At 41.6% G+C, this 26,192-nt stretch overlaps 1 protein-coding gene across 1 annotated transcript; it reads left to right on the top strand.

The window, feature by feature from the left end:
• The first annotated feature begins 2,182 nt into the window (after positions 1-2,182).
• On the top strand, positions 2,183-25,128 carry LOC119732293 (deleted in malignant brain tumors 1 protein-like). Its single transcript, XM_038205753.1, has 20 exons — positions 2,183-2,514; positions 3,113-3,274; positions 4,141-4,305; positions 5,539-5,589; positions 12,300-12,416; positions 12,758-12,847; positions 13,250-13,510; positions 13,731-14,084; positions 14,808-14,909; positions 15,262-15,354; positions 15,808-16,068; positions 16,458-16,811; positions 17,456-17,554; positions 18,039-18,131; positions 18,333-18,593; positions 20,965-21,318; positions 21,642-21,740; positions 22,226-22,318; positions 22,512-22,772; positions 24,122-25,128. Exons 1-20 carry the CDS (start codon positions 2,418-2,420, stop codon positions 24,298-24,300), a joined length of 3,546 nt encoding a protein of 1,181 aa, XP_038061681.1. The 5' UTR covers positions 2,183-2,417; the 3' UTR covers positions 24,301-25,128.
• The last annotated feature ends 1,064 nt before the right edge of the window (positions 25,129-26,192 follow it).

Raw genomic sequence — 26,192 nt, 5'->3', positions numbered from 1 at the left:
TTCTCCCTCGATCTACACTTTTCCTATTATCATAGTCGAGGTCGCCGCTTTTCTCACCAAGGACCGTATCTGGGCGGCACCAAGGCACGATTCCCGGTTGGGAAGAGCCCATACCCCCCTTTCGGACTTTTAAGTTTTTTTCGGAGTTTGGACCGCCCTTTCCCCTCTATGGAAGCGTATTGCTGCCACACCCCCGGAAAAAAAACCGAATCATTTATCTCGTTTAAACGTGTACATCTATTGTTTAACGACTTAATTAATATCTCGTTTAAACGACTTTTGAGCATATGAGCTGGGGTTACTCAAGCTAGGATAGAGTGTCGCGTTAATTGATTGGTCAAAACGCGAGCTGGTTTGGGTTTTGGCCAATGAGGAATTCGCACTCGTGTCATATACACGTGCTTCCACAACGGTATTTTTTCGTGTCCTGAACATTAAGAATGGTCGTTATTTTTGGCTGATCCTGATCCTTTCGAATAGTTACGTTTACGAAGAGAGATGAATTTAAATTAAATTATAAAGCTCGTCATCGAATTGACCTTTCACACTTTGCGAGTTAGCCACGCCCCTTAGACAACCCTATGGAAATTTCGTACACTAAGTTTTGTTTGTCAGATTTTGCGAGTTTCCGCGTCCATTGGTATATTAGACATTAATAAATACCTTGGAGAGTTGATGGTTTTTGGTTGGTCGAGACTCGATCACGTGGGGGTGTATTAACGGCGATATAAAGACCGGCTTCAAAGAACAAGCCAAAAAATGGCCCCTGAACCAGCATTGATCCAGCCCCATGGAAGGCAATGATTGGCCAAGTTTACAACAGTCTTACGGCAGCTTGTAACAATACAACACTGCACATGCGCTCAACCAGCTTCGCCTGAGACTGACGCGCGCGCACGCAACACAGTTGCTATGGGTGCGCGCGCGTAAGGAAGTTTTAAAACGACATCGTACAGCAGTGCAGTATACTGAGGATGTTTACGACGAAAGCCGGCGTAGATCTACGATTTATTTTCTTTAAACACTTCGCCCATCGACATATTGACCTTTCCTAAACCAAGCATCTTTGTAATTCTGGACACAAGGAATGTGTAAACGAAATTTCAGCTTCCTCCATCAGGTAAAAAATATGAAAACATTGTTGTAATTTGTTTCGCTACGGCAGCAGAAGTCCAAACCCTGGACGTCGTACGCGTACGCAATGAAGACGTTGTCCAGCGCAGCCTGGGCCCGGCTGTGGTGTATATAACAACGCTTATTGAAGAGATAGGGTACCACGCATATGTTAAAATATGGCACATGAACATGAACACAAAAAAGTCTGGAAATATCGCCGAAAGAAAGTCACAAAATTGGAGCATTTTAACTGTTTATTTCGTTAAAAAGGTATTTATTAATTCGTCTCGGTCCATTAACAGCGGTCACCCCAAAACCGGTTATTATCACGCAGTGAAGACCGGCTCCTCGCACTGTTATTCCCTTAATATTTCACAGCTACCGCGCGCGATGGGTCAATTGTAATATTCTGCCCGACTTCGTTTTACACAGAAAAAAATGACAGTTTTCGCTGACGGCAAAACTTCTATCCTCATATTTTTCAGAATAGTTCCTAAACATTTCAGAAATCTCATTCATCAGTTAGGCATGAGCATTTTCAACTTTACTTTTGAATAAAATCTTTCTACTAAAGACACGTTATCAGGAAAAAGAATTTCGAAAATGCGCTGTCCGATCTCATGAATGTTCAGTTTACCGAGCGAGTTATGCATACGCTGCAAATAAACGAAAGCACTTTTCCGTACATTGCGTGCTGAATGTAACTGGCGTGCGGAAGTGCATGTTGTATACCAGTGTGCGATTGACGTGCACATGCGCGCGCAGGTTCAGACTTTCCGGCGCATGTTGGATTGGTTGTGCAAGCGAAGTACCGGTGTCACATGAAAATCCGACTCCTATGAAAATCGGACCCCTATTTCCCTATTATTGGTTGATCCCTCGCACGTGACGGGTCACTCTCCCGAAACGATCCTAAAAATAGCATAGTATTGTACTCACGCGTGCGCAGTACTACCAATGAGTCCACATTTCATGGAGTCGGATATTCACGCTACACCGGGACCTGGATATCACCGTGAGTATAAGAGAAGAGTCAACTTTGAAACGATGTCATTGTGATCATCACTGGATTTCCGAATGGGAGGGTGTTTATCACAGTCCGCAGTCATTTTGTTTTCCACCCAATTCGCCTATTGGTCAGCTATATGAGTTCAGCTTGCCAAGTGCCCTCTGCCAGCCATTATCGATGTAGGCACAGAGGTCTTTCCGTGAAAACCAGTGTTTGACTATTCTGTGAGCTTCATCGTAAGCTTTCCAACTGTGAACTCCCAAAAGCTGTTGTGTTGGTTGTGAGTACAAAGATGGGCGGCCCTTTCGGGTCGACGCTTGCGGCGTGGCTTGTGGGAACTTGGTACCTGCTCCTAGTCTTCTGTGCCCATGGCAACGCGCAGGAAACAGGTATGGTTGAGATGGAGATAGGTCATTCTATAAATTTGGGGTCCAAAGTGTGACATTTTTCCCGTCCCTGTTACCTTGGTACTCTGTAATTTGCCATTTAAGCATCATTAAGAATGACTTCAAATGATTGTTTATTTGTTGGGTAGGTAGTTTGCTATTCACAATCACTCTTGGAGGATGACTGCATTAAGGAGTGCATCAGAATTATACAATCATAGATGTCAGATGTAACAGGGACGGGAAAAAAGTGGACCCCAAATTTATAGAATGACCCAGATTTGTTTCTATAGGGGTGGTACAACTTGGCGTTCCCAAAGTTATACGCCTACCTTAATATTAATGCTGACGTCATACTTTAAGGACAAAAAGTACATGAATGATTCGAACGATTCTTGTACTAACAGAAAGCTTATGAATTGGGACTTCATATCCTATATTTTGAAAGTGGTACACTTCACTAAAACAAAGCTTATCGTATTGGAGTGATATGGTGGCCACCGGTAACTTTAATTTCAATGGAGAATGATTACTGTGGGAATAATTGTCTTTGCAAATGTCTGTGTTTTGTCTGATTCCGTAAGGTTTTTTTTCTTCACAGGATCATCGTCACCATTGTTTTTAACTGCAACGAAACCAACAGCCTCCACAATCGATCAACCACTTACCACTACATCGTCAACGACTAGTCGAACATCTCCTTCTGATTCAGCGATCGACCGAGTGGCCACCACCGATTCGACTCTACTGTTGACCACGAAAGGTAAAACATGCAAGCCTCTGTTTTGCCAAAATAATTTCTTGCACAAGTGCCATTTTTAGATTGACCATATTCTTCGAAACTAACGTACAACTGACAGTCATCTACAGATTTCTGCACAGTGTTGTCCATGTACGTTTCAATGTATTATATTGTATTGTTGAGATATGGTGGCCAAAAAAATGCCTTATTAAATATTCAAGACGTCATAACAGGAACATCGTTATTTACCGTCACATTACTTGAAAAATAAAAAGAAATTTAGTCGCCCTCTAGATATGTAACAATTGAGGCCAAACAGCTGGACAGATCCCAAGATGTAGGAGTAGGTTTTCATATTTTAAGTTACTATGACGTAACATATGATTACCTCACTATGACGTCATATCAACTTTTCATCTATAATATTCCCTGTCTATATATACCCACCAAATTTGAGGCCAATCGGTCAAATAAATCTATAGTTATAAGACTGTTAAAAAAAATGAATCTTTAAATTGATGTCACGTAACCCCTGATGACGTCACGATGACAAAATTGTTCATCGGATGATCTTTGAATGTTGCTTCTTGATTATATAAAGTATCAACACATTTTAATCGTGAATTCGTGAGATATGACTAATTACAACTCACAATTGACACTTCCGATTACTTTGACGAGGGTCACATTACCTTGTCATTCCAGGAGGCATATCTTCTGGCCATAATGCAGTGTGCAAAGAACTGTAGCCATACCTTATCGTATTGTAGATATACCGTGTCCACCGGTAACTTTTATGAGCATGGAGAATGATTACTTTTGCAATAGTTGTCTATGATTGTAATGTCTGTTTTACCTGATTCTGTAAGCTTTTTCCTTTTTCACAGGATCATCGTCATCGTCACCATCATTTTCAACTGCAACGAAACCAACAGAATCCACAATCGATCGACCACTTACAACTACATCGTCAACGACTAGTCAATCATCCACTTCTGATTCAGCGATCGACCGAGTGGCCACTACCGATTCGACTCTACTGACTACGGAAGGTAAAACATGCAAGTCTCTATTTTTTCAAAATACTTTCTTTCATAAGTGCCATTTTTAGGTCGACCATATTTTTCGAAATTAAGGTACGATATCTCGACAGTCATCTACAGTTTTGGGCTCAGTGTTGACCACGCACATTTCAATGTATTATATTGTATTGTTGAGATATGGTGGCCTCCAACTTTCCTCGTTAAATATTAATGACGTCATAACAAGAAAAGTACGTAATTTTTCGTCACATTACTTGAAAAAATAAATGTGTATCTATAGATATGTAACATTTGAGGCCAAAACAGATGGACCGATCCCAAGATATAGGAGTAGGCTTATATTATTTTAAGTTGCCATTATGTAACATGTGATTACGTCATTATGACGTAATATCAATTTTTATCTATAACACTTCCCTGTCTATGTACCTACCCCTGTTCATATTGACATTTGAAAATGCCCCTTTAAGATGACGTCACATGACGTGTGATGACGTCATCATGACGTCACCTCAATTTTCACCCATAAGACATCCCGGGGAACGTACTTATCAAGCTATACAACCAAATCGAAACTATAAGTCTATAGATATAGGCCTTAGAAAAATTCCGCTTTAATGACATGTGATGACGCCATCAATGTTTTACTTTTACTTCAGAGGATATAGGGCTTCAAAAAGGCACCTTTAATGTAATGTCATTTGAAACACGATGACGCCATCGGGAAAACAATATTCACGAACCATCTTCGGGTGGTGGTCCAAGTGTCTACCAAGTTTTGAAGTCGATCGGACTGACGATAGTGCCATAGTACATGGGCAGAAGAAAGAATATGTGAGAAGCCCGTCTCAAAATCGAGACAACCACCTCCTTTTTTTTAATGTCATCGGGTAGTGACATCTGAATCAAATGAAATTAAATACATCGCTCCCTTTGAGAGATAATTTTTTTTGTATAAACTTGAAACGATATTGTTTATACCATACTTTCTAGTTATTAAATTGATGCGCACGCGGATGGCAGGGGTAAGACCTTGTAATTTGCGTCAACCAACAAAAACTACTGGGAGTGGGGGGTCTCAACTTTCCCTGGCAAGGAAACTCCGCCCACGTTAAAACAATCAATAGACAAATCGAATGAAAGTCATTAGACTGAGGGTTTTTTTACGAATCCCACAAATTATACCTTTCAAACAGGATTTATAATTGTTATCGTTATCATTGTAATATGATGTTCCTGCAGATCACACCACAGATAATGTTACACGGCACACGTCAGAAGAGTACGAATTAAGTGAGATATATCGCACCTGCAATCATTGGAATATTCTCCATGTCGAGTATATTCTCTTGACTCTTTTAACTTCTGGCAGTAGCTTCCTCATGTCACTTGGTGGTCGGTCGATCAGTCGGTCGGTCGGTCGGATGGTCTGTCTGTCTGTCTGTCTGTCTGTCGGGCGGGCTGTCTGTCTGTCTGTAGCTGTCTGTCTGTCTGTCCCGAAAACTGACCAACAGTACACTGCAAAAAATGTAGTGTTAATTTAAAACCATTCGGTATCTATATAGGACAACACCAGTAAAATTTAACACCAGATGGTCCTATATAGATACCAATGGTGTAAATTTAACACTGCAGTTTTTGCAGTGTATGGTGTTCCATATGTACCATCGGCGTCGCATTTTTAAGCTCTGGCAGGGATCATTTGGATCGATTTCATGCAAGATTTTCATACAAGACTTCTTGCCACACGGCCAGAGCTTATTATTCACTCGCAATTGTTTAAATATACAACAGCGGCAGCGATTTAGTCGGTAGACTACGGATCCGAAGTTTAAAGTGATCATCCGCGGAAGATCATCCTTTCGTATAGATTCGTACGTTATCAGGTAAAGACGTCTTCTCGAGATACGAGTCAAATATCTCCTCAGCATTCCATCTTTCCGAGATCATGGGAACAAACTTTATTAAGCTTTTGAAGACAGTGTTTCGCGCGAAATTAAAAAAAAAACCGCGGGAGAAATAGGACCAGATTGCTGGCAGGCCCTGGTCCCAGGGAATGTGGGAGGCCCTACGAAAAAAAAAAAACTTTCCCCTCCACTTTTCTTAATACGTAGTGCGCTTAAACCTCGATATTGACGAACCTCCTTAATTTTGGAATGTCAAGAAATGTCAACGTCCGAATTTATGGGCCGAAATTTGAAAAGGTGACTTCTTGAAATCAAGCAAAAGTTCGGGGATGGGGTTGCCTGATGCGGTGTTATCCACAAGGTTCCCAATTGAGCGCTTAAGAATTTCTGTCAAGTTGCCGAATTTCATTAATATCTCTATTGACATTTCATTTTTTCCAGAAAGTATTTTCGTTTTGTTTGTTTTTTGTCTGCATTTGAATATGAAAATCGACTACATTCTATACAATTCCATACATTCTTTCATTTTCAATACATTCTTTCAATTCGTGTCAATGACTAGGTTTTTTTTTTAATATCGAATTAAAATAACTTGAGTGCTAAGTACGGAGTGGAACTTTGAGCATTAAATTTTGGAGAAAAAAAGTTGCCCGTAATTTATCGAGTTGACCCACCTCGAACTGACTGCCACATTAAAAATTCGACACTCTGTTCAATGGACCGATCCAGTAAGGACCGATTTTTTTTTTTAATTAAACTGTTACGATTTTATCGAGACAACATGCAGTATCATATTTCATATTAATAAATACCTTGGAGAGTTGATGGTTTCTGATTAATCGAGACTCGATCACGTGGCCGGTCATTAACGGTGATAATGGACCGGCTTCAAAGATCAAGCGAATAAATGGCCCCTGAACCAGCATTGATCAAGCCCCGTTCAGCCATGCAAGCCAATGATTGGTCAAAATAGAGTAACAGTCCTGCGGTAGCTTGTAACAATAGAGCACTGCACATGCGCTCAACCCCCATCGCGTGAGACTGACGCGCGCGTACGCAACACAGTTGCTAGGGATGCGTGCGTGCGCGCGCGTAAGGAAGTTTTGAAACGACATCGTACAGCAGTGCAGTATATACTGATGATGTTTACGACGAAAGCGTAGATCTACGATTTATTTTCTTTAAACACTTCGCCTATCGACATATTTACCTTTCCTAAACCAATCATCTTTGTAATTCCGGACACAAGGAATGTGTAAACGAGATTTCAGCTTCCTCCATCAGGTAAAGATATGAAAACATTGTTGTAATTTGTTTCGCTACGGCAGCAGTTTCTGTTGAGTTTACGTCGTTATAGCTGTTAAGCTAAAATATGGCCCATGAACATGAACACAAAAAAGTCTGGAAATATTACCGAAAGAAAGTCACAAAATTGGAGCATTTTAACTGTTTATTTCGTTTAAAAGGTCTTCACTGCGTGATAATAACCGGGTGTGGGGGTGACCGCTGTTAATGGACCTCGACTTCGTCTCGGTCCATTAACAGCGGTCACCCCCACACCCGGTCATTATCACGCAGTGAAGACCGGCCCCTCACACTGTTATTCCCTTATTAATATGACCATATTGGAAAGGAAATTAGTATTTTCGAGAAGGCATGGACAAATGATCGCGAAAACACGTACTGCACGTTGTGAATAATAACACCAAGTACACGATAAAAATCCATTACTAGCCAATTGCGGTATCGAATCAGGATACAGGAAGAAAGTTTCCTATCCAGGGTTTACTATTGGAAACCAGGTTGGAAATGAAGTAAGCACTGGGGACGAGGTTGCCTAACACCCTCCCCAAGATGTCTCCAAAAAAAACTTCCGGCATCACAGTGACCAACACAAAAGGGGGCGGGGGTTCCCTCTGCCGAATGTATTGCTTCACAATGTCCGCCCCTGCCATAATTCTTTGTAATAGTATTATTGTTGTCTTTATTGCTGCGTGTCAATATACGGATGTTTAAGGCAGGCAAAGTCCAGACAAATAAACAGACTCAGTGCTCAAAGATACTTATCACTGTATCGTCCATGCAGGACCTGAAGCAGATGGAACTAACAATCCTTAATGAGTTTTCTGGTAACCGCAAACAGCTTTTACTTCAATTTTAATTTGTAAGAAAACGCAAACTTCGCAAGTGCATTATATCTAATCACCGTCCTGTTCAATGCACGTTGATATGAAGTATACATGTAGACCCTGCATATGCGAACGAAATGGCAAGGCAAGATCATATTTTTTGGCGTGTGATTTATATTTTGAGTTTTTAGAAAATCGATATTATGCACATGGAGAATACTGCCGGTCGTGTCCTGGATAAATTTGAGTGACCATATAATATCATCACCATCCTAAGGGATCGCTGCCCACATAATAATGAAATGAAAGTTAATTGATTGAGGCTTTTCCACAAATTTTACTTTCAAAGAAATGGTAAATTCGTAATTTAGTGTATAAGGTAACAAGTGTATAAGGTGAGGGGGACAATTCAAATGTCGGCAGGGAGGGGGAGTCTCCTTTGCCTCCCCACAGATACGCAGGATTAAAAGACCTTTTTGCAATTCAAGAAGAATAGGTGGGTTGACGTGCTTAGCAAGTTATACCTTTCAATACAGCCTGACAAAGCGTATGATCTGAGAGATAAGTGTATGAAGAGACTGAGAAAACACCTGTTGTGTTTTGACGTGTGATATATGAATCATGGATAAGTGAATTGAATGTAATTTGATGAAGGCCTTTTGCGCTGCATAATATTTGGAACACATGGTGAATCATTTTTGGAAACTAATTTGGAAAAAAGCTGTTCTCGGATTATGAAAAACATAAGCCTACCATAGGTTCGAAACTACATGTCATGTCGTACCGGCGGAATCACAGATTTTGGGGGAGTATATTTTCATTATTTTAAAAAAATTTTTTAGGAGGTTGGTGCGCGGAGGGGATGGGTTTTAAAAGTGGGGTAGGGGAAGCGAACACTGCCAGTCAGTGTTTGCAAATTCGATAAAGTGAGAGGGATGTCTTGGCCTTATTTGATGCTAGGCGGAGCTCTTTCCCTTTGCTTCTTTCCTTCATTTCCATCAGTATTTCACGAATACGTGGAGGGAAAGCAGTTTTTGGTTGAATACAGCAGGTATATCTGAGCATGTAAATGTTATGCGCCACATGCGCCAGCCAATTGGAGACGCCTTTAGAAGTCGTGACGTCATTTAGAGCAGAAATTCGGCCCAGCTTTTGATTGGTCAGTGGCGGCCATTTTTTTGGTCAATCACATCACGCACCCTAACATTAATATTTATCACGCTGTGTGAATGGAAGACACTTAGGTTCTCGTGGTATTTTCCCTTCAATTAACTTATCCCAACCAACAGAAAAAATGATGAAAATGGACATAGGTTTGAACCAGAGATCTCGTGATTCATAGCTCATTCCATCCACTAGGCCACTGTTGCATCTTGACGAAAGCCGTTCTTTGAAATGCTTTAATGAACATGCATGATTTTCTGATCGCAATGGTGTGACGTCATTATTTGCTCATGAATAAACATCGAACTAGCTGAATAATCATGACCGTTGACGATGCATGTGCTGCAAATAAACACACCGCCGTCGGCTCACCGAAGACACGATTGAAGGCGCCCGCTGAGTGGTCAGAATCTGTTATAAGATTGAATTTTGCGTCGGGGTGATATAAATCAAATTAGGTCTCGCCCTTCACCGACGTTCAAACACTGTATACTCAGTGTGTTACCTCCCAAGTGAAAGTTCGAAAAAAATCACTTGGGTTTCGATGTTTAAAATCTGGAGATCAGATGTTCAGAATCGGGTAATGGTCAGAATCTGGAGATCAAGACGCAGTGTTATTTTGCATGCTGCATGCGTATCACAGACACTCGTTTTGACAGTGCCCCCTTTTTAAAGTCCTGCCAACGTCGGCAGTTGTGCCGCCATGAACAGCGCCACCTTTTGTTCGATAGTGCCCTCGATCGTCCACTTTGAACACCGCCCCTTAACATAATGGTGTCCCCCCCCCCTCCCCCCCCCCCCCGCTCTTTTTTGTCTAATTAACGGAGGCCAGGTGACAGGTGAAACCTTCAGAACGGGTAATCTAGCTACCCCCATTGTGCCCTTTAGTAATTAGCCCACATGATTCTCTAGGGCTTTTTGACGGGCCTTGTTTTCAGTGTACTATTGAAAAAAAAGGTAAAGGGGACGAACCTGTATTCACAGGAACGGAGCGCCCATCTCTCTTTCATAGCGATTGGGCCAGACTCGTATGCTGCTGTGGGGGATCGCCACACCTCCTCCACAGCGAGTCTTTTACCTTCCCAGCATTGAACCAATGCCGGTACCCATTTAACACCTGGGTTGAGAGGAGTAATTGAGGTGAAGTGCCTTACTCAAGGGCACAACACGCATGGCCATGGTGGGGCTCGAACCCACAACCTTTCGATCACGAATCCTGTGCTCCACCGCTAGACCAGACGTGTCCCCATACTATTGAAAAGCGGCAACGATTTCTCGCCATGTTAGGGGGATAATGTAGCAGTTCTGACTCTATAGTATAGCACTGTTCATGGTAGAAACTTGTGCTTTACAATTTAACCTACTAAATTACTAGTATAAGTTTACTTTGATTAAATATCCTACTGGTATACTAAACCCCCTGTGAAATGATTTCGTCTGGATTGCTGTCATTAATAAGAACAAAATAATAATAATAATAATGTAGGGCCTAGTTATTTCGGACGATCAGATGACTGACTGATTTTTGGAAATACAGAACACATTGTTATGGAGGTTGTGCACGCGTTTTTTTCGCCACTGAACTGAATCTTTAACAGGTTGGAATTTGAACATTCCCCCCGTGAACCCCCCCCCCCCCCCGCGACAAATCTGGATCCGACCCTGAATTGACCCACAAGTTGGATTTTTCACAAACAAAATCGCCCGAGTTTGAAGCCACCAGTCACAGGTGATTGATTTCCATTATTATTTCTGTAATCACTCCCAGTTTTAGGCCGCATGGACTTCATAATTCAAAATTACCACTGGGATCAGAAAATATGAATGAGCTCGCGCGCAGTAATTTACAGCGTTATGATCGTGTGCAGCCTACAGGCACATCTTAATTCCACTGTGCATGTGATGCAATATGCAAAGAATTGGTATCTCTGAATGTCACTTCATGCTAATATGGCATCGACCCCATCATCTAGATAATTAGTAAGATGTGATAATTGGAGTCCAAACTGAACACTTTCGCTAATTCAAAACTTGAAATTATTTAATTGGTTACTGGGTCGATTTGTTTTTGTTCGATATCTCATTGGAAAGCTGATATTAACTAATGTAATGCTAGAAGTACTTCTCTGAAGGAAAGCTTTATGATAACAAACTTAATTAGTTCCTTATTGTAACAATTGTTGGATGTGCTGTTAGTTGTTGCAGGTGACGTGGGGGATATGATAATGGAACTCTTTTTTTCTGGAGCGATGTGGTTGAGTCTTTCACAACATTTATGCCATCACGAGTCCAGTCACAAGTAAATAATAAGTCAATTCCCAAGTCTGGTTTAGGGGATGAACAGTAAATGCCTTCACCTTTGTCGCAGTGAATTTGAATAGCTTGTGACTTAATTGACTTGGGACTGGAGGACTTGTGAGTGATTTGTAAGTGGACTTGTGAGGATCATGTAATGAACTGGTGAATACTGTTCAACATTGATTTGAGGCTTGTTTATTACTGTATACATCGAATGAATTAATGAATCATGTTTATCAATTATTAGTGTTAGTTTTATGGTCAGACAGTCATGGCTGTATGTTGTTCTTTTCTTGTGTGTGAGCAAACTGGTAAATACAACATGAGCTTGACATTTCTGGAATTTTCTGTGGCCAAATCCCCGTTCGTAGTAAGCATTAATATACCGCTGGCCGATGCCCATTACTATGATCTTTCTCTAGATATTCTCGGTCCTCCTTTGGGTTCATTACTTTCCCTGACTGTTCGAGTATTTCTAACGCCATTGTATTATTTTGGTTTGTAGCTCTTTCTATCATTGGGAGGCCAACTGCCCAAAGCACCACTTATCGGAGCCCCACTTATGGTCCATTCCCAGGGGAATTAGCTGTTGACGGCGACATCAACACATATTCACACACTAGTAAGATTTTTTTTCTGAGTTTCATTCATTTCATTGAATTTACGTTAAAAAGGAAAAGGTCTGAATAGATGTTTTTATATATTAATGGATGGTATGTGTCGTGTAATTTTATGTAGCCTCCAAATTTCCTTAAAATTAATGTATATGCCGAAAGCACAGGGAAATAGAAGCCAGCTGTTTGCTTGGTGTCCCTGAGCAAGGCATTTTACCTCATTTGCATCTGCCCAGGATTTGGTTTTGGCTTAGGCTTTGGGAGTATCTACAATTGGCTGTCTGAAGTTTGTGTGTGTGTTAATTCCTCGTCTAAAAGGCAGCATTATAGGCATTTCCTCATTTTGCAGAGTCGGACGATCATCCGTGGTGGCGAGTCGACTTGGGCAATGAACACTGCTTGGGCAGAATCACAGTCACACTCAGACAAGGCTGCTGTGGTAAGGGACAACGCCATCATGATTTTCTTTTAACAGAGAGAACAATGTTCTTATACCATTGCAATTGGAAAAGTTCTTCTATTTGACCCCTGCAGTTGTCCACTGAAACGTACAAATGTGAAATGTTTTATAAATGTATAGGTGATAGATCTCAAGAATAAGCGAGGAAGTCCACTCATTTTAAAGATCATCTATAGGTCTTCAGAACATTTTGGTTTTCAGGTCCTTCTTTTTTATTTTAAATATATACAGGATCTAAAGACAGTGAAACCCACTAACGTTTGTTATTGGTTCTGATGCCAATTGATTGCAAAATGCAAAGGCTCCCAAATATTATGAACAGTTTCTTACAATTTTTCACAAAGTTAATTTCATTTTCTTTCCATGTGTCTCACTGTCAAGGGGAATACCGTTTCACAGCTGCCGTGGCACGGGCCGGTCTGGGCGTATTCTATGCTGAGAACCAACCGTGTGGGCAACCAGCGCCAAAGGCGCAGTCTTACGACGGCGCCGTGAACATATTCACGTGTGATACGCCACGGATGGCCAGATATGTGAGTCTCGACATCGACCCATCTAGCCCTGGTGTAACTAAGGCACTCCTGCAGATGGGTGAGGTGACAGTGGAAGAGGTTACATCTGGACAGTGTTATCCGGTTTTTGGTAAGACGATAACTCACATTAACTCCAGCATCTCATAAGATGCTGAAGTCTAATATGTTATATATCAGTAACTGTCGGCCCAGTTAGAGGTGTTTGTTTTGGTCTCTTGAATGTTTACACAGGAAATATTGAAGTATTGAAAAATGTTTATGATCGTTTAAATCGTCTGAATACTTTTTTTTATTGTGCACTCGCTCTTGCATTGTTATTTTGTTCACAGAGGGCAGTGTTCGATTAGTTGATGGAAACTCATCTTCTGAGGGACGTGTTGAGGTCTACTATCAGGGTAGCTGGGGAACTGTCTGTGATGACCAGTTCGATATCCATGATGCTGCCGTCATCTGTCATCAACTCGGTTTCCCATCTGCAGTGAGAGCTGTATCTGCTGCTGCTGAATTTTCCATCGGCAGTGGCCCAATTTTCCTCGACGATCTTGAGTGCTCAGGAGATGAAAGTACATTGGCAAATTGTTCCCATGCAGGATGGACTGAACATAACTGTGGCCACTTAGAAGATGCTGGAGTTATCTGTTCAACAGTTATCTTGACAACGGAAGACCCGGTTGTGTATGAAGGTAAATGGATTTTTTTTCGTCAAGTAATTATCTCTGAAAGAAAGTGTTATAATAACAAGCTTAAATACAATGTAGTTCCTTTTTGTAACAATTGTTGGATGTGCTGATATTTGTTGCAGGTGACGTAGGGGAATTGATATTATGGAACTCTTTCTGGAGCGATGTGGTTGAGTCTATCACAAATTTATGCCATCACAAGTCCAGTCACAAGTAAATAATAAGTTAGTTCACATGTCTGGTTAAAAGTAATAGGGATGGACATTAAAGGCCTTAACTTTTGTCACAGTTAATTTGAATAGCTTGTGACCTGACGCGGGACTGGATAATTATGAGTGATTTGTGAATGGACTTGTGAGGATCATGTAATGAACTTGTGAATACTGTTCAACATTGATTTGAGGCTTGTTTATTACTGTATACATCGAATGAATTAATGAATCATGTTTGTCAATTATTAGTGTTAGATTTATGGTAACACAGTCATGGCTGTATAGCTGCGGTTTTTCTTATGTGTGAGCAAACTGGCAAATATAGCTTGAGCTTGACATTTCTGGAATTTCCTGTGGTCAAATCCCCACTATAGTCTGCAGTATATACCTCTGGTCCATACTCATAACTTGGATGTTCTTTCTCAATAGGCCTATTTCCTCGGTCTCCCTGTGTGTTCATTTTTCTACGACTGTTTCGGTATTTCTTTTGACATTGTATTTTTTGGGTTTGTAGCTCTTTCAATCATTGGGAGGCCAACTGCCCAAAGTACCAGTCATGATCAATATCCAGGAGAGTTTGCTGTTGACGGCGATATCAACACATTTTCAGTCACTGGTAAGATCGTTTCTGAGTTTCATTAATTTGATAATAAATAGTATGTCAAGAATTCACGTTTGGAAAGGAAAAGGTTGGGATTGATGTTTTCATCCATAAATGGATGGTATGTTTCATTATTTGATGTAGCCTCAAAGTGTTGCTTAGAAACAAGGTATCTGCTGAAAACGCAGGGAAATAGAAGCTAGCAGTCTGCTTAGTATTGTGTCCCTGAGCAAGGAATTGTACCTCAACTCGCCTACTCCCATGGGTAGGATTTGGTTTTGGTTTTGGCTTTGGGAGTAACTACAATTGGCTGTTTGTTTTGTTAATTCCTCGTCTGAAAAGCAGTTGGTGTTTCCTCATTTTGCAGAGCCGAACGATCAACATCCGTGGTGGCGAGTCGACTTGGGCAGTGAATACTGCTTGGGCAGAATCACAGTGAAACTCAGACAAGGCTGCTGTGGTATGGGACAACACCATCGGGATTTTCGTTGAACAGAGTTTATAATTATCTTTTACCTTTGCAATTGAAAAATATTCTTCTATTTGACCCCCCCCCCCCCCCCAGTTGTCAACTGAAATATTGTGCAACTTTGAAATGTTTTATACATTTTTAGGTGGTGGTTCTGACAAAAAAAACCCGGAGAAATCCACTTATTCGCCACCGTATTAAAAGATCATCTTTAGGTCTTGAGAAGGATATTTGCTTTTTAAAATCTATTTGACTTTTAATTTTAAATATTTGTTCATCATAGAGGATCTAATTCTAAAGACAGTGAAAACCCACTTATGTTTGTTATTAGTCACGATGCCAATATTATGGATTGCAACATGCAAAGGCTCCTGGTTATTATGAAGACTTTCTTACATTTTCCAAAGTTCATTTCATTTTCTTTCCATGTGTATCACTGTCAAGGGGAATACCGTTTCACTGCTGCCGTGGCACGGGCCGGTCTGGGCGTATTCTATGCTGAGAACCAACCGTGTGGGCAACCGGCGCCAAAGGCGCAGTCTTACGACGGGGCCGTGAACATATTCACGTGTGATACGCCACGGATGGCCAGATATGTGAGTCTGGACATCGACCCATCCAGCCCCGGTGTAACTAACGCACTCCTGCAGATGGGTGAGGTGACAGTGGAAGAGGTTGCATCTGGACAGTGTTCTCCGGTTTTAGGTAAGAAGATAACTCACAACAACTCCAGCATCTCAGACGAGGCTGGAGTATAATCTGTTCTATATCAGCAACTGTCGGCCCAGTTAGAGGTTTCATGAATGCGAAGCTATTTTTGTGTCTCTTGAATGTTTAAAAAAAAGTTAATAATGAAAATTTTTTATGATCGTTTCAATCATCTGAATAGTTTGTAATTGTGTAGTTGCTCTTGTGTGTATCGCTCTTGTATTGTTATTTTGTTTTCACATTTTTGTTTTAGATTTCACATTATTCAAGGTAGTTCTACACCAGAAAATAAAAGCTTATGATAATTTAAATCATCTGAATATCTGTAAAAATTGTGTAGTTGCTTTTGTGTGCACTTGCTCTTGTATTACTGTTTTTTCCCCTAGATGGCAGTGTTCGATTAGTTGATGGAAACTCCTCTTCTGAGGGACGAATTGAGATCTTCTTTCAGGGTAACTGGGGAACCGTCTGTGATGACCTTTTCGATATCCTTGATGCTACTGTCATCTGTCATCAACTTGATTTCCCATCTGCGGTGAGAGCTGTATCTGCTGCCGCTGAATTTTCTGTTGGCAGCGGGCCAATTTTCCTTGACAATGTTGAGTGCGCAGGAGATGAAAGTGCACTGGCAAATTGTTCCCATGCAGGATGGACTGAACATAACTGTGACCACTCAGAAGATGCTGGAGTCATCTGTTCACCACTTATCTTGACAACGGAAGTCCCGGTTGTGTATGAAGGTATATGTGATTGTTCTTGTCAAATAATTCTCTGAATGAATATCTGATAATAGCAGGCTGTGGTTCCTTCTTGCCACAAGTTTTGGATGTGCTGCTATTTGTTGCATGTGACATGGGAGGATTTGAACAAATGGAGATCTTTTTATGGGCCTAGGCATCAGAGGTGACGTTATGGCCGAGTATTTCACATAGATAAGCCGCGACAAGTCCTGTCGCGAGTGAATAATAACTTAGTTCACAAGTCTGGTTAAAAGTAAATAGCGGATGAACATTAAAGGCCTTCGCTTTTGTCACAGTTAATTCCAGTAGCTTGTGAAATGACTGCATGGGGACTGGAGGACTCGTGAGCGTTGACTTGTGACATGTAATAAACCTCATTACAAATTGAGGCTCGTTTGTTACTGTTTATATCGAGTGAATTTATGATTCTAGCTGTTTGTCAATTGTTAGTGTTGTTTTTATGATCAAGCAGTCATTGCTGTACGTTGATCTTAGCTGCACTTTTTCTTGTGTATTAACAAACTTGGAAATACAGCTTGACCTTGACATTTCTGAAATTTGTCTGCGGTCGAATCCCCATCCTAGTCTGCTGTATATGCCCTGAGTGCTTGTGTATTTAGACATTGTATCATTTTGGTTTGTAGCTCTTTCTATTGTTGGGAGGCCAACTGCCCAAGGCACCAATTCTAGAAATACAGGAAAAAATGCTGTTGACGGCGATATCAACACATCTTCAGCAACTGGTAAATCTTTTCTGAGTTTCGTTCATTTGATATTAAAAAGTATGTCACGAAGTTTGAAAGGAAGATGTTTGAATGGGGGTTTTTATCTATAATGGATGTGTTTCTTGATTTGATGTAGCCTCCAAAATGTTCCTTAGAAATAATGTATACGCTGAAAACACTCGTAAGATCTTGTATGAGTTGAGCCATATTATCATAAATCGTAAAAAAATATTCTAATCAATGCAAATGGCTGCAAATACAATTTTTGGATGAATTACTAAAGTTCGAAAGGAAGGGGATCGAATTGGTGTTTATATCCATAAATATATGGTTTTTTTTACTAGATAGAATTTTAGCAGAAAGATTTTGATTAGTTTTGTGTTCCTGAGCAAGGCTTTTATCCCAACTTGCAGGTTCTGGCTTTTGGAGTATAACAATAGTCCGGCTGGCCCATTTGTTTATTCCTCTTCTGAAACGAAGTGGGGTTTTCCTCATTTTGCAGATTTGAATGATCCACATCCGTGGTGGCGAGTCGACTTGGGCAGTGAATACTGCTTGGGCAGAATCACAGTCACACTCAAGCAAGGCTGCTGTGGTAAGAACACCACCATCCTAAGTTTCTCTTACCAGACTATCATGATCCTCTATCATTCCAATTGAAAAACCCACCTGTGTTTGTAATTAGTCCTGATGCCAAGTTATTGCAATTGGCAATGGCTCATCATGAGTGTTGTAAAGGCTTTCTTGCATTCTCCAAAGTTAAGTTCAATTTCTTCCCATTCGTCTCACCGTAAAGGCGAGTACCGTTTCACCGCTGCTGTTGCACGGGCCGGTCTGGGCTTATCCTATACTGAGAACCAACCGTGCGGGCAACCGGCCAAAAAGGCGCAGTCTTACGACGGGGCCGTGAACGTATTCACGTGTGATACGCCACGGATGGCCAGATATGTGAGTCTGGACATCGACCCATCCAGCCCTGGTGTAACTAACGCATTCCTGCAAATGGGTGAGGTGACAGTGGAAGAGGTTACATCTGGACAGTGTTCTCTGGTTTCTGGTAAGACGGTAACTTACATTAACTCTAGCATCTCAGAAGATGCTGGAGTAATCTGTTTTACATCAACAAATGTTGGCCAAGATCTGAGTTCTAGGAATACCAAGTTTTTTGGGTTTTTATATGTGTATATCTTGAATATTAAAAAAAACCATATTCGTCATCGTTCGTGTGAAGGTTTCTTAAAGTGAATCGCAGTGGTTTTTTCATTAAGCCATGTGATGAAATCAGCATCGAGGGTGTTGATGCCGCTGTGTCCTGTGAGAGGTTTGTGAACTACAAACTCCTCAAAGATATGTTCAAGTGTGTAATGAGAGCCACATGGACATGTATCTGTCTCGGCCAGGCCAATTTTATTTAAGTACCGTGTGTTTGCCCAGCCAGACCGGACGCGATTCAACTGGACCCAAGCTTGACATGGAAGTTGGTTGGCGAATGTATGTATTGTCTCAGCCTGGAATTAGAATTCGCCCATTCTGCCTTCCATGTGTCTTCAACCCAGGATGACGGTTGCAGTCCATCAGAGAACCTGTGCATGTGACCAAGTGATTGCGTTCGAGTCTTTGTAGGTCAGGGCTAGATGGAACAGGGGGCACTACGGAGCCTGGCAGGGCTGATTTGGCTGCAAGCTGCAGGAGTTTATGGTTCCGTCTGATTTTAGGCAGAGGGATTCCAGCGCTGACAGGAAAGTTGTCAACAGGAGTAGGTATTAATGCCCCATCCTCATAGCACGGTTCATTGCTACGTTGACCTTCCTTGTGTGAGAGCTAGGACCATGGCAGGCATACTCGGTGCTGACCAGCTGAGTAAACAAGAGCCATGAGTACAAATCTGGAGTGTCTTGAAGTCAGCGCCCCATTCGGAACCAACCAGTTTCTTGATCAGATTAATTCTGGCATCCATTTATTGGCTCACCTTCTCCAGGTGGGCTGCAAGGGTGAGACTTATGTCTAAGGTGATGCCAAGATAGACTAGGTGGAGCTCGAACTTGACTCTTTCACCATCGAGGAAGATGTTCAGCTCCAGTTTGGCTTTTCTGTGAGCAAGGTGCAAGACGGAGCAAACAGTTTTCCCTAGGCCGAGTTTGAGATGCTAAAGGATGTAGTATTTGCTGATTGCCTCTAGGTCACGCTCTTTGTCAGAGTAGCCTAGAGCTGAATCATCGGCGTAAAGAAACTGTGCAGAGCTGGTATGGGGCATGTCGGATGTGTAGATGCTATATAGTGTAGGGGCCAACACTGAACCTTGTTAAAGACCGTTTTTGAGCTTTCGCTTACTGTTGCGTTCGCCACCTGCGTGTGTTTCCAGAGGCAATGCGCGATCTTGTATCAGTGTCATAATTAATTTCACCAGTTTCAAATCTGGTATCATCTGTAGTAGCTACAGATGTGATTCATGGTGCCAAATATTGGGGTCATAGGCAGCACTATATGTCTACTGAAACTAGACCATACTTTTCCTTTCTCTGGAAGGCTGATTCGTTTTGGGTACAACCCTTACGATTTGGTCAGTGGTTGAGCGATTTTTCCTTAAGCCAGCTTGGTTGTTGTTCATGAGGCATTCGCTTTTGCTTGCTTGTCGACAGTTGAAGCTATCTTTGAAAGTGGCTTCGCAATCCTCATCCTAGCATGGAATGCAGTCTTCTTCTGCTACGCGAGATTAGTGGCTTTTCTATTTAGCATGTTTGTGAAGGCGATGTATGCTGAGGATTTGTTGCGCGGTGGCGATGGTAAATTATTTGTTAGGGAGTTAATGAGCTCACAAAACTTCTCCCAGCCTTTCTAAAATTCTAACGCCTCGTGTTCAACAAAAGAAATGTGATGTTCTGACTCACTGCTGCGGATGATTATTGGGCAATGATGGGATTTGTTTAATTGCTGAAGGACAGAGCGCTGCCATTTGGATGACAGATCTTGCGAGACAAACGAAATGTCTGAAGTAGTCCCGGACTTGTATGGACTAGAAAAGAATGTTGGTGACTCTTCAGTGTCGCACATGAGATGTAGTTTATGTACTTCTGCCCAGGAATATACGATCGCATCTATTGGAGTTGGTCACCATTGGGTCTTCTTTTTAGTCTGGATTGGCTATTTTGTTCTCAGACGTCCAGCAGCGAGTATTTTTCTCATAAAGACTGCTGGTAGGAGACAATTCTGTGCAAGTATCACTTGTTGGTAGCTTCTGATGCTGTCTATAGTTTACTTCGGAATGGAGCCGTAGCAGGATCATCACGAGCAGGTAGACAGCGATATCCCCCAAAAAAGATATCAAGGGATTGCAAAGAACTGCCAATGATCGTTTAAATCATCGTAATAGATTATAACTTAGTTGCTCTTGTATGCACTCGCTCTTCTATCGTTATTTTTTTCCACAGATGGCAGTGTTCGATTAGTTGATGGAAACTCCTCTACCGAGGGACGAATTGAGATCTTCTATCAGGGTAACTGGGGAACCGTCTGTGATGACCTTTTCGATATCCTTGATGCTACTGTCATCTGTCATCAACTCGGTTTCCCATCTGCATTAAGAGCTGTATCTGCTGCTGCTGAATTTTCCGTTGGCAGTGGAGCAATTGTCCTGGACAATCTTGAGTGCTCAGGAGATGAAAGTACACTTGCAGATTGCTCCCATGCAGGATGGGCTGAACATAACTGTAGCCACTCAGACGATGCTGGAGTCATCTGTTCACCACTTATCTTGACAACGGAAGTCCCGGTTGTGTATGAAGGTATATGTGATTTTTCTTGTCAAATAATTCTCTGACTTGTGACATGTAATAAACCTCATTACAAATTGAGGCTCGTTTGTTACTGTTTATATCGAGTGAATTTGTGATTCCTGTTTCTCAATTGTTAGTGTTGTTTTTGTGATCAAGCAGTCATTGCTGTACGTTGATCTTAGCTGCTTGTTTTCTTGTGTGTTAACAAAAAGGGAAATACAGCTTGACCTTGACATTTCTGATTTTGTCTGCGGTCGAATCCCCATCCTAGTCTGCTGTATATGCCCTGAGTGCTTGTGTATTGAGAGTCATTGTATCATTTTGGTTTGTAGCTCTTTCTATCATTGGGAGGCCAACTGCCCAAGGCACCAATTCTGGAAATACAGGAAAAAATGCTGTTGACGGCGATATCAACACATCTTCAGCAACTGGTAAATCTTTTCTGAGTTTCGTTCATTTGATATTAAAAAGTATGTCACGAAGTTTGAAAGGAAGATGTTTGAATTGGTGTTGTTATCTATAATGGATGTGTTTCTTGATTTGATGTAGCCTCCAAAATGTTCCTTAGAAATAATGTATACGCTGAAAACACTGGTAAGATCTTGTATGAGTTAAGCCATATTATCATAAATCGTAAAAAAAATATTCTAATCAATGCAAATGGCTGCAAATACAATTTTTGGATGAATTACTAAAGTTCGAAAGGAAGGGGATCGAATTGGTGTTTATATCCATAAATATATGGGGTTTTTTACTAGATAGAATTTTAGCAGAAAGATTTTGATTAGTTTTGTGTTCCTGAGCAAGGCTTTTATCCCAACTTGCAGGTTCTGGCTTTTGGAGTATAACAATAGTCCGGCTGGCCCATTTGTTTATTCCTCTTCTGAAACGAAGTGGGGTTTTCCTCATTTTGCAGATTTGAATGATCCACATCCGTGGTGGCGAGTCGACTTGGGCAGTGAATACTGCTTGGGCAGAATCACAGTCACACTCAAGCAAGGCTGCTGTGGTAAGAACACCACCATCCTAAGTTTCTCTTACCAGACTATCATGATCCTCTACCATTCCAATTGAAAAACCCACGTGTGTTTGTAATTAGTCCTGATGCCAAGTTATTGCAATTGGCAAGGGCTCATCATGAGTGTTGCAAAGGCCTTCTTGCATTCTCCAAAGTTAAGTTCAATTTCTTCCCATTCGTAAAGGCGAGTACCGTTTCACCGCTGCTGTTGCACGGGCCGGTCTGGGCTTATCCTATGCTGAGAACCAACCGTGCGGGCAACCGGCCACAAAGGCGCAGTCTTACGACGGGGCCGTGAACGTATTCACGTGTGATACGCCACGGATGGCCAGATATGTGAGTCTGGACATCGACCCATCTAGCCCCGGTGTAACTAACGCATTCCTGCAAATGGGTGAGGTGACAGTGGAAGAGGTTGCATCTGGACAGTGTTCTCGGGTTTCAGGTAAGGACTGTATCCTTGGTTTTATTTTCTGTCCTCTTGATAAACAGCATTTGCTCAAAACAATCGCAACACCTCTGCGCTCTGGCCAGGGCGCCGTAATGACGCGACTCGGGCGCTGTGCGAGCGTGAATCGAGCGACATTGAAATGGCATTGAGGCAAATAGGAACAAGGCAGTGGACGTAGTCTTCATGAGAAAGTAACTCGACCACGATGAACACAGAATAATCTTTTTAGACTGGTCTTCGTATTGACCGTTTTGTCGTGGTATTTATAAAATGCAAGTGACGTCACGTGAGCGTATTTTGGTCGAATAGAGAGCGCGAGGCATGCTATCAGGACGTATCAACAGCGAGCAGAGCGTAGTGTGGGCGCAGTGACAGCGCAGCAGCAGCGACTAGATCGAGTAATTGGGCTTGACAGGGGCGCATAGAGAGCGAGTTGAGCGCATAGTACGCGAGGGATGAGCGCAGTACATAGAGCTATACTAAATTTTATATAGCTCTATCCGCGCCGTTCACAAGTACCCCCTCGCCGGCAAAAGAAGTACAGTTGGGGGTGCACGGCCACTGCGTGTACATAGAACAAATCCCCTGGTGTACGCGCGTTACAGACACAAGGAACGGTGCTCGTCAACCAGCGAAATGTACCCATGGGACGTCGTTGCTAGGTAAAAGGGTGCCCTCTTTTGGTTGCGCACGGAGCTCATGGCGCAGTATGAGCGTAGCTTGAGCTTCTTTGAGACAGAAAGTTGTCGTTTTATTGCGTTCTCGCTGCGATTGTTAGAATTATGAGGGAAAAAATGGTCGCCGTAAGGTCTCCTATGAGAGCGCATATAATGTGACAGGCCCTTTCTGATAAAGAAAGAAATCGCTGAAATTAGCAATCAATGAGGCCAAGTACATGGCACACACAATTCGACCATTATTCATTTGCAATGTACCGAAAATATTCAGCTGTGTCCAGGTCAAGGGTACTAGGTTTGTGTAGTACGCCCCGGCAGCAAAACACGAAAGGGACATGAATATATCAACTTTATTACATGTATCAGGATGGACGTGGCGATGGCGTGAAACAGACATCCTTAGTCAACAATGATTTGGTGAAATCACAATATCACACAAATAGAGCAATTTGGGGAAGTAACGCTAGACGTGCGGCGTCTGGACGGTCGCAGATTCCAAGCTTTAAAATGGTGTAAAAATAATGGCGGTACGTGTTTCCGCGCCGACGCTAGAGCCTCGCAAAAAAAAGGTTGCGGGTATTTTGGGATGCGCTGTAGTTAGCACAAAAAAAGGCAAAGCTAAAAGTATAATTTATAACATATTACCGGTTCTTGTTTTTATTTTAGGCCGGATAAATGGATCGATTATTGCAGTGATTGCCGTTGCCGCTGCTTTAGTCCTCATTATTGGCATCATCCTCATCACCCTGGTCATCAGAAAGGTCAGGGCTAAGAGAACAAGGAGCCACTCCTCCTACCAGATGGCCATCCCACTATCCCTGTCCTCCCCGTCCCCAATTCCGTGAACCCAGGACCAGCTTGACAAAAATATACACATCCAGTAAGCCACGCCTCCTGACAAATTGACCAATCACAGTGCGTGATTTAAGGTCCAACAAAATGTCGCCATTTTGTCCGACACAATTTTTTTGCTTTGGTATTGTTAGCCGCACACTTTTTGTTGGTTTTACTTTTGTTTCATTTGTACACACTGTTTCTATATATAATCAACCTCGTTTTTACCATAGTCATGGTCAAGCGCTGTTGCTATGTTAATTGTAAATCTGACTCCCGTTTCCCCCCAAAAAGAGTAAAGGTGTTATTGACCATTTCCTAAGTCAAGGACGAACAGCAAAAAGTATACTTTGTGGCTAAAAGCGTGCGGTGGGGCTGCCGGGCCAAATAGTCGTCTAGAAGTGAACAACATAACCGGGCACTCGTTCATGTGTTGGTCGGGCGATAGTAGGGCCCAAGTTGAATGCCAGACATGGCGTTTCAAATAATTAACAGCCCAACCATTTGCCAACAAAAAATGAGATTTCAACCACAAAACGGCCACAGAATTACGAGGAACGCCACCCGAGATACAAGTAGAGATCAATGATTAAGATCGAGGTTTAAGGTCAACTTACGATCTGGATGAACAGTGAAATTTACCGTTTATCGACAAGGGCTCCGTCGCGAATATGTTACCCCATATTTTGGGTATTTTTTTTGATTTTTTGAAAAGTATATCTTGGTGATTCTACTTTTACATCATAACTTCAATAACATTTTCTAAAGCATATAAGTGACTGAATTATTATGAAGACAAAGTAACGATTCAAAATGGCTACTATTATACCCTAAAATTGCGCGCATTTACCTTGTCTCCGGATATCATCAAGTAGTCTTGCCAAACCTCAGTACTGATGAGCTTCAAATTCGCCAAGTTGCTTACTGACACTGTTACCCTATTAAAACTTTATGGAAAATAACGATTTTAAAGTTTTAAAGTTCTGTCCACGTATCACAAAAAGGTAAGTGTTCTTTCAGCAAAACGGAAACAAATCACATAGGGATGTGTGTGAATTGTTTTCGTTTTGCTGAAAGGAGACAATTTTGTTGTGATCCGTGGACAGAACTTTAAAACGGTGGTTGTCTTTAAAATTCCGGAACTTGAAAAGTACATAAGCGATTTGACTGATTCTTGTCTTAAAAGAAAGCTTGTGAATTGGGCTTTTATATCCTAGATTTTGAAAGTGCTCCATGCAGAACTTCACTAAAACAATAGTCCTGACATTTGGGTTTCGGTGGGGTTTTTTTTACTCACCCTGTAGAGCCTGATAGTGATAGTACGCCATTTTGTCTTTGAGCTTCTGCACCCCTCCGCGACCCTTCTATGGGCATTTTACACGGGGTTGCCCTTTCTCTTGCTAGAATGATTTCTAAACTGTAATCATTCCAAGAAACATTCATGGAGGAAGTTTATCTTGGCATTCCACAAGAAAAAAAGACGAGAAATCAGTTGGACATGGGTAAAAACGAATTTTGATTACGACCTTTCAAATCAGGATTTTCGTATACCTAGGTCTCCTTGTTCGATCACGTTTGTTTTCACATCGCGTACTTGTGTGAGAACGAAATGATAAGGACGCAAAGGTTTACCTACCTACATCTGATGAATTCTAGATTTAGTCGGGCTTGCTTGAATACATTTTTATCAACAGCCATTTTATATTTTTTTCTAAAGAGAATTTGCACTTCAAATTTGTTGAAAAAATGTGTGTCCTTAAAAGATATTTTAGTTTAAAAAATGTTCATCTTTGTACGAGTGTTCCGAGTTCCACTAGTTCACATGTATTTTAGACTTTCGGAAGTGAGAGGTCAATTTATGGCACGATATTTCTCTTTCACGTCAGACAATTTTTCAGTTTCC

This window comes from Patiria miniata, unplaced genomic scaffold (genome assembly GCF_015706575.1).
Source record: "Patiria miniata isolate m_02_andy unplaced genomic scaffold, ASM1570657v1 HiC_scaffold_24, whole genome shotgun sequence".
NCBI classification, from domain to species: Eukaryota; Metazoa; Echinodermata; class Asteroidea; order Valvatida; family Asterinidae; genus Patiria; species Patiria miniata.
Note: the sequence above shows the minus strand (reverse complement) of the source record. Positions and strands in the feature narration are given on the sequence as shown.

Coding starts and splice junctions, on each gene's coding strand:
- LOC119732293 (XM_038205753.1), top strand. CDS start 2,418: ATGGGCGGCCCTTTCGGGTCGACGCTTGCGGCGTGGCTTGTGGGAACT. Junction 18,132..18,332: donor ACTCAAGCAAGGCTGCTGTG/GTAAGAACACCA, acceptor CTCACCGTAAAG/GCGAGTACCGTTTCACCGCT. Junction 22,773..24,121: donor ACAGTGTTCTCGGGTTTCAG/GTAAGGACTGTA, acceptor TTTTTATTTTAG/GCCGGATAAATGGATCGATT.